We start from the raw sequence: 9,217 nt of genomic DNA on the forward strand, positions 1-9,217 counted from the left end.
GGAGGACTGAGAAGCTCTTGGTATAATGTCCTGGGAAGAAAATACTGCACTAACCAGCTGCCACAAGGAACTTTAAGAAACTGCAAAGTTATAACTGTTTCAACTTAGCAGGCAACTATGTTACATTTTTTTCTGCAAAAGAAAATGCATCAGGACCCAATTTAGGAAAAAAAAAATCTGCTAGACGCTTTCAGCGGTGCTGAGACCAGCCAGAAAGGACATAATCTACAATTTTTCCTGTAGGGACCTTAGTAACATTCATTTGTGTCATTGCAACACAGAGCAATAGTGATGAAAAATCCCTGAACTACTTTAAAGAAATACAGGTAAAGAAATGAGGAGCAGTGTTTCCTTCTGGCTACACGTTCCATCCCCAGAAGAGCACGCACGGCAGGAGGATGGCCACTCTTCATTCTGGATTAGGCACAACAGAGACACAGGACCCTCAGCCCTCAAAACTGCACAAGCATAGGTCTAGTGCTGTGGAAGGGAAGAGCGTGCCTCTTTCTTTCCTTATCTTCAACACATACCTCTATGATTTTGTCCCCGCGCTCCTCAGCACATGGCTGTCTATGTCTGCTATTAGACTTCTAATCTGTATAGTAAATATTCTTTTTTCTCCCCGCCCTTTTTTTTCCTCTCCTACATAGGCTAATGCAGAATTACTCGAGATGATCACCTTTTATTTGGAATTAGGAATTTCTATAGTACTTGTCATAATTTCCTTTTTGTTTTCATTTCACCCTCCCTGCAGCAGTGGTTTCTATGATAAAGAAATTATCTGAAACTTCTCAAAAAGTGGTGGCTGGTGTACTCAGAGCAGTTTGTGTTCTTCATTAACCTTGCAGTTTGGAGATCCAGACTGCAGTTGAATTCAACTCCTGCAAGTCTTGAACAAGACTTGATGGACAGGAGTTCAGCTGTGGTCCACGGGAAAAGAAAAAGAAAAGAAAAAAAAAAAAGGACAGAAAAAGTAACTCTGAGGGCTTTCTTATTTGTTTCTCAACTATAAAAATTTTGGGAATGCTTAACAGGAGTGCATGCATTTTTCTAAGTTTAACATGTCTTAAATCTGTTTTGTTTTGTGTGGTTTTTTTCCTCATGTGATAAAGGTACCTTAATGTTTGAAAGATGGTTTTAGTGTGTAGGAATGAAAAGTGAGTAGCAAGAAATTAATTTTAGTGTTTTGATGTGACTGATACAGTAGATTTAGTCCAGCTCCATTAAAATTATTTTATGTATCTGTTTTAAAGCTGAGCAACACTTTGTGCTCCCCTACTATTGGTTTTAAAGAGGACATGGCTTAAAATGGAAGAATAGTCACTGGAGTTTTGAAATGCTGGTTAAATAGAGCCTTTGCAATAGCAAAAAAGAAGTTCCTTGGTTTGTTGAGCAGAGGAGAAAAGAAGACAAGTCTACCCTGGAAATCCTTCTGGTTTTGAAAAAACAGTAGCAGTTAAGTAGTTCTGGAGTCTGGGTGCTGTTAGAGATAGTAAATACACTGAGCATTTATTTTCCTCCACCTTTTCTTTTTCTGATTTTTAGTCTTAATTTTTACTATTTGTATATTTTCAAGAGAATGGAGGCTAAAGAATTAAAACCATATTTATTCCTCATTGCTCATAATTGTCTATCTGAGGTTGGCCTCGATGTTTCAGGCAGAATTACTTGTTGTTACAGAACACTTTTTCAGACAACACTTCCCAGATCAGTGGGTTTCTTTCCCCCTGACTTCTCAAAGTGAGAGTGAATGGTTTTGTGTATCACATGTTCCGCCACAAAGGCAGGCTTCCAAGGGTAATAATGCTGTTAGATGTTTAGGGCTATCCACTCTGATAATTTACGGATGAAGTTTACTAGCTTTTTTTTTTTTTTACTAGTGATTGCCAAATATGGGGGCTATCAGTTGGAGTTGGAATATTATTCTTATGCATGTTATAATCTTGCAGTAACTTTAGTTTTCAGTCCACCCTAAAGTTTGGTAATTCTGTTCTGAATCCTTATACTTTGGTTATTTAAGCAAAGCCTGTACTCAGATAGTAGGAAGGTAGTACTAAGAAGTACACAGGAAGTACTAAGAAATGAAAATATGGTGTGTATCAATGGAAGCATTTATTTAGAAGTGTTTGCTTCATGCTAACAGCTGGAATGTTGTAAGCCTTACATCATACTCTGTAATGGAGCATTGCTTTGCACTTTTTCTCTCTCTGTAGCTCATCTTGCAACATTAATATCAGTTGTCTTGAGCTGCTGTAATTGACTAAAAGTTCTTGCTGTGTTTTTCTAACACTCTAGTTATCAGTGTATTTGAACATCTAAGTAGTTTCTGCGTTTTATAAAGCATGTAGCATGGCAAGACATCCTTTTTTTCCTCCCTTTTTTTTTTTTCTCTCGTGGTGGATTGTAGTAAGTCCTGAGTGGACTCTTCTACAGCAGTACCTTTTCCATTCCAGAATCTTCTTCCATTTAGCCAGTATCTAAATCATGATACCCTGGCCTTTCAGCATTGATCACAAGACAGACACTTAAAGTCTTTTGGCTGCCCATTCAGGACTTTGGTACAAATATAGTTGGGGCTGTTCAGCCTGGAGAAGAGGAGGCTCCGGGGTGACCTTATAGCGGTCTTCCAGTACCTCAAGGGGGCCTACAAGAAAGATGGGGAGAGGCTGTTCAGGAGGGCCAGTTGTGATAGGACAAGCGGTAATGGTTTTAAAATAGAGGGAGGTAGATTCAGGTTGGATATTAGGAAAAAATTTTTTACCATGAGAGTTGTAGAACACTGGAACAGGTTGCCCAGAGAGGTGGTGGATGCTCCATCCCTGGAGACGTTCAAGGCCCGGTTGGATGAGGCCCTGAGCAACCTGATCTAGTTGGAGATATCCCTGTTCCTTGCAGGGGGGTTGGACTAGATGACCTTTGAAGGTCCCTTCCAGCCCTAATGATTCTATGATTCTATAGCAGAAAGTTACTGCACGTGGAGTACATCCATGTGATTCCTATCTACCAATATTGGCCACAGTAGCTGTTTTTGAAGAGATATTAAGAAAATAAGTTATTACTGATATTTTATTCTCCATAGAAAATTACTGTGAAAGATAGTAATTTGTAGGGTTGTGTAGGGTTTTTTGGTGGGAGTGGTGGGTTTGTGTTTTTTTTCATTTTGTTTTTCAACCCTGGAGTATAGTTATGTGTATATCTTAACAATTTATACTTTTTTCCTCCTGCCTCATTCCCAAAATCCACCCTCAAACTGCAGTCCCTCTAAGTTCTTGTGAATGTGAGAGTCCTTTCTTTGTCTGTTAGCTCCAGGTGCTTATTTTATTCCCATTAAAATATTAATAGGGATGCTATAGACATATAGGGTTATCGGCACAGGCACTGCCTTAGGCTATGAGTTTTAAATTTCCCTCTTTGGTTTCCTACTTTATAGTAGAGTTCAGGATTTTCTCTTGGAAAGATGATTCAAGTAGTCTTCTGATAATTTCTCCAAGCTACATCTAATCCAGATGTGACAACTAATAGTCAACATGCAATTCTAAGAACTGAAAACATTCCTCAAGTTTCCATATAAATACAATAGTAAGCAGGTGAGTAAAGCCAACCCACCGGGAATTTAAGTGACAAGGCAAGTTTTGATTCCTGAAGTAGAAACAAGTTTGAATAGTGTAATTGATAATGTTCAGCTCAAAACATTGACAGTTTGAGACTGAGGCATTATGCAGAAAGAGTTCAATTCACAAAACCTCAAAGACCCCGGAGGCAGACCTATCAAGAAAGTAAGATCTTCAGCGTCATATGCAATTTATACCTGACCACTTCAGTGTTCAATGATAGCGAGATGAAGAAATGCTCTAATCTTCATCCTGAAGTTGAGGAACTGAAGCATGGGATGTTTCCAGCTCAGATTCACTGTAACTGAGGTGTATTAGCCTGGCATTTATTCACTCTAGCTTCCCACCGCAGTCAGTGGCCAGCTTTGGATCTCACCCATTTTCCATAGGAAAATTTTCCTGTAGCAGTCATAGGCCAATACCTTAACCATTAAATCTTGCTGCCAGCTATGATATTATATGTCTTTTATAATGTGTTGGAATTCTCTTAATGTCTGAAATATAGGGTGCTAACACAGAATTATAGCTGTGTCAATGACCTTAGAAAGTAGTTCTAGTTCACAGTTTGTTGTGAAAAGATAATCAAAGGTGTGTTGCTCGTGTCTCCTGCAGTCATCAGCAAAGGTAATGATCTCCATTAAGCAGTCTTTCACAAGTGAATTCTGACAGAAGAGAATGGGCATGTGCTTACAATATCCTCAGTAAGTTTATTAGAACAGACGACCTCTTATACAGAATTTCTTAAAGAGATTTTTAAAAAATTAGTCCTATGCCCTTTTAAAAAGCCTGTTGAATGCCATAAACAATATAGTCCAAATACTCTAGAGACAGGTCTTGTTGTCATGGGTACTCAAAAATATGTACTGAGCATAAAACGCAGCTAAGTCTCTGGGCCAAGCTCAACTGACATTACACTCTCAGTTTTAGTAATGTGGTCTGTCACATGAACAGCATTTGATTGCATTTAATGAATCTCTCTTTGTTAGTAAGAAATTGTATATATTTATGTCACTACAGGTTTATCAACCAAGGTTAACGATTTGGTTAAGCCAGAAAATCTTTCCAACCAGCCGAGAGGATGGGAGATTTCCAAAGGTAAAGTTATTTATGTAATTTCTTTCATTTAATAGTTTACTAAGATGAAAGTTTTCTGAAAAAAAAAAACAACCAACAAAATCGAACATTGAAAGTTCAACGGATTTTATTTCATGATTGCTTCAAGAGAGCAGCCAGCTCTCATGATTTCATCACGAGTCTCATGGTATTCTATTTTTCTTTAAGCCTTGGCTGCTTGAGCCGGGCAGTTAAGTGAGGATTTCAGCTTTCATTTTAAAATTATGTTTTTAGCCTTCAGGCTTGCAGAAAACATGGACTCTTGCTGGCTACATGTCAGAAAGAAAACATACTAATTTTCAAGAGCTCATATTTCTTAAGCCTGTCTCATGATTTTACAAGCTTGACATCTGAGTTTTAAATGCTTGATTTTGGCAATTCTTTCTTAGCAATACAGATGAAAAAGTCAATGATAATGCAGGAGGAGAAAGGAGGTGGTGGTGTTTTTCTTTTTCTTTTGTTAAGTTTTCTGCTTCTGCTTTACCTGGCTTGAGTAACAAGCATACAACACATGGCAGTTTTCTTTTGAGTTTGACAAGAAGTACCCCAACATAAATGCAGAAGACGTGGCTTGTCAGACAAGATTCATAAGATTTTGTTCTGTTACCATCCCTGGTTTTATAAATGTGAAACTAGATATGAAATTTGAGTAGGAAAATAAAACGGTTACTCAGAAAATGCAACAGTTACTCAGAACCACAATGTACAAGTTTTATTTTCATATTCCCTTTCATTACTGACACAAAATCAGGCAAAAAAAAATGGCAGGTAAGTAAAGGAACATGGAAAACTGTTTTCATTGAATTTCAATTATTATCTAGACTCCAGCTCCATGTTAACAAAACTGCTATTCCATTTGGATAACACTGTATTTTCCACACTGTTTCTTTATAAAGGAACTTCTAAAATTTATTGCTGGGCTATTTGCAGTCTGCTATGTGCAGACTCATGTGCCAGCATGCCAATTTTTAAATTAACATATATGGCAGTACTGCCATTCTTAACGTTCAAAGTATTTCAAAAAGTTCAGCTGAATAGGCTGATAGCAATGCCAGATTACGATGAACGTGCTATATATGGTTATACTTATATTAAGTGAATTTGCTAATTTTATGAATCAGCTGTGTGTTAACTAGATGTTTTTCATTCAAAATTTTAAGCTAGCAGCTTTTAGTAAAGTTGTCATTCATCGTTAAACAAAGTTGCTCTTGAAACACAAGAATGAAGCTGTGGACTGTGTGCAGAACAGTTAGCAACAATGCTGTCTTATATTGGATTTATGAATAGCCATATTTTTGTGCTGTACATAGCTTAAAAAATTATAAAAGAAGAATAATTGTTTCTCAACTAGTCAAAAAATATTATACTTTTTTCCTTTTAAAGTGATTTAATTCCTGTTTTTCAAATACTATGCATTTCTTCTAGCCTTTATGTAATTCTTCAAAAGATAGATTTGGCATATGCTTACAAGGACCAGTTTTTAGAACTAGCTCCAAATTTTATTTCACAATTGATCTTCAAAAGCAACTTGAATATTAACTGCGTGCAATGCAGCTTCCAGTAGAGTATCAGCCTTAACAGAAACTAGGTGTCTTTAGAATCTAATTTTTTTCATCTGTCTTATAAAATTAATCAGGATAAATTTCTGAAGAAGACTGCAGAAAGTGCTCAGTCTTTCAGCTCAACAGTTGTATATACTCAATGCTAAACAGCTTGAACTACTGACAGAATAAAGTAAAATTAATAGATTTTTTGAAATACTTATTTCAGATAAAAATGCGCTTTTAATTTTGTTTTGTTTTAATGCAACCAACAAATATAATAGGACACCTTTCTTAAAGAGAATTTATTTCTGGACCTAGAAAGGTCATATGGGACTTTTAATCTTATGATTGTATGGAAGAATTTCAGGACTGAGATTGTTTTCACAGCTGAAAAGGAACTGCCCAACACAATGCCTTTGGAAATTTGCCCAGACCTTTGGTCTGTGTGGTGTGCCTGTTTGCATATGTAAGTTTCTAGTTTTCTTCTCATATCCTGTAATGATACACAAGTAGCAAACTTAGTCAACAAAAACTCAAAAATATTATCACGAGGATGGAATTTTCTAGAGTCCTGTGAGGAAACATGTTTGTGCAGTCACTAAAATTTAAGTGTTATTTTTTCGTTCTGAAATTGTATCTTGCAAAATCCCCATCTTGGCTCTAGCAAAAGCAAGGTATGTTTCTACTCCTACTTGTTGCCCTGGCTTGCAGAGCCCTTCTGCATATGTGCTGATCGAAGTCTGTTCGTTTCTCCCTTTCTGATGCCCCAAAGGGAGAGGACACCTTGTGCCCTTGGGAAAGGATTTTGTTCTGTGTTCAGTCTGAAAACTGCTCCTGGCTGTGTACAGTGCAGATCCCCGGGGGACTTCATTTACCCAAAAGCAGAAGTTATCCTGTGATAAAGACAGTGGGAAAGCCATGGAGCGGCATCATTCCCAACGCAAGTAAATGTAGCAAATATGGACATTGCAGTGAAAATTACGGCTCTGAAGGACCAGGAAAGGAAAATTGCTGAAAATTGCACTTTCTTGGTAGTTGTGAGACTGCTGTGTGTTTAATTCCTAATTTAGAAGATCACAACTCTTGCATCAGAAAAATTGAACTTGGAGAAGATAATTTCAATTTCTTAAACAAATTAAAAGTGATCTGTTTATACGACAAACATGTCCTAAGCAATAAAAGCAATAAAACACCTTTACAGTTCTGATCTCTTAAACTCAAAATCTACATTTTTTTTTTCCCATAACTTACAACAAATTGGTAGCTAAAATTCTTTTTAAGATCCTATAGTGACGTAGCATCAGCAAAATATGTTAAGCATGAGCTTAGCCTTCAGGCTTTCTACTGATACTTAAACTGGAATGTATGTTCACATGATTTGCTGAATAGGCATAGACTTCAGCCACTGAACAGTTAAGTAGGGTTAACAAAAACCTGTCTGAGGCAGCTGGCTGCCATGACACACCATCTCTGTACTTGTCCAGAGATAAATAATACACTATGCACTACAGTGCCTTAAGAGTGCTCTTTTCAATGAAGTACTATAGGAAAGTCACTTAGTAGCATATGCTAGCTGCTTAAGCTGTAAGGTGTTTTTAAGATTAGAGGTCTAAGCTGTAAAAGATTCTCTTAACGATAAGATGGCCTTTCATAACTAAGGTGCACTTTTATGTTGGAAGCCAAGTGGGACCATAAAACAGAGCTTGGGGTTTAAAAAAAAGTAAGCAAACAAATTAATTTATTGGTAGATAATACCATTAACATTAGTTTCTTGGTTACCCAAGTTGGTACTGAGTTATCATTTCAAAGGGGCTCAGTGCCATTGGTCGATTTGTGGCCATGAGTGCTGCATTCACGGTGCTGAGACACTGTGCATCCTGTGCTTCACATGTGCAAAATAGGTAATTGCTTATTTTCAGCCGTATTTGTATGCCAGAACTAATGCACACACAGCACCTGCAGATGCAGTTTTAGGCCTGAGCTGTCCCAGTTATTATGAAGGGTACAGAAATTGCTTGGTTTGGCAAGAGTGGGAAAAATAATTTTGAGGAGCAGTATAAGGACATACAGCTGGCGGTGAGCAGCGGAAAGCGTTGTCACTTCACAGCTTCTTCCCCTGTAACTTTGCTGGGATGTTTGGGGTGTCCCCAGCCGCAGCAAATGCCCAAATTCCCTGGTGCAGCATTGGAGGATGGTCGTTGGCTCAACTCTTCCGCATTTTGGCTGCTGAGGCACACTCGTTCATCCCCAGGCGAAGTGTTCCTCAGATGATGCAAGGCTTGCATGGTGTTTAAGCGATCCTTTGCTCTCTGTGGCATCAGTATTTACAGCTGTTTAAGCCATGTTGAGTAGCTGCTCTTCTGAACTCAAGGTAGGGGACTGTGGACACCTCAGGACAGGCGATAGGAGAACCCTGCCAAAAGGACTTCTCCGAAGCACAGCTAATACTGTTTTATCCTCTCTGCAGGGAAGTCTCCCCATCTCGAAGGAAGTAAATCGCAAGAAGAAAAGTGAGGAGGAGGGGGCGGGCCCGGTTCCAGAGAATGGCTATGGACACCATTTCACCAAAATCAATTACCTCTACTCTTTTTAATCATAATCTCTCCATTTGTATTACATATGGTGTATGGGTTTGATGAGGTCATGGTGTCATATATCGGGAATTGTTTCTGTGTAAATCATCAAGTGTAAGAAGAAACTATGGGACTCTGAGCCTTGCTTTAGAGAATAACAGTGGACAAACGTGTACCATAAAAAATAGTTTTTAACATTCTGACTCAAGCGAAAGCTCTCAGAATTTCACACTGTGAATCCATGTTTACAAACATTACAGGTGGGCCTTCAGGCCTGCTTCTACCACAGCAATGTCTTCCACTACTCAAACTCCACTGCTCATATGCAACTGCTAAAATGCTTGCCCTCTCTGTTTCCACCATCCCGAACTGCTTC

General features: G+C 38.2%; 1 protein-coding gene across 1 annotated transcript; it reads left to right on the forward strand.

Moving 5' to 3' along the window:
• The first annotated feature begins 3,716 nt into the window (after nt 1-3,716).
• On the forward strand, nt 3,717-8,861 carry NREP (neuronal regeneration related protein). The gene is made up of 3 exons (XM_086629870.1): nt 3,717-3,776; nt 4,629-4,706; nt 8,736-8,861. Exons 1-3 carry the CDS (start codon nt 3,717-3,719, stop codon nt 8,859-8,861), a joined length of 264 nt encoding a protein of 87 aa, XP_086485996.1.
• Nucleotides 8,862-9,217: the final 356 nt, after the last annotated feature.

The sequence above is a fragment of the Tauraco erythrolophus genome, chromosome Z (assembly GCF_009769465.1).
Source record: "Tauraco erythrolophus isolate bTauEry1 chromosome Z, bTauEry1.pri, whole genome shotgun sequence".
NCBI classification, from domain to species: domain Eukaryota; kingdom Metazoa; phylum Chordata; class Aves; order Musophagiformes; family Musophagidae; genus Tauraco; species Tauraco erythrolophus.

What these genes read in the sequence shown, in the direction of transcription:
- NREP (XM_086629870.1), top strand. Translation starts at nt 3,717, where the DNA reads ATGCAGAAAGAGTTCAATTCACAAAACCTCAAAGACCCCGGAGGCAGA. An exon ending in GAGGCAGACCTATCAAGAAA is followed by an intron (nt 3,777 to 4,628) that starts GTAAGATCTTCA and finishes ATGTCACTACAG; the next exon opens with GTTTATCAACCAAGGTTAAC. An exon ending in AGGATGGGAGATTTCCAAAG is followed by an intron (nt 4,707 to 8,735) that starts GTAAAGTTATTT and finishes TCCTCTCTGCAG; the next exon opens with GGAAGTCTCCCCATCTCGAA.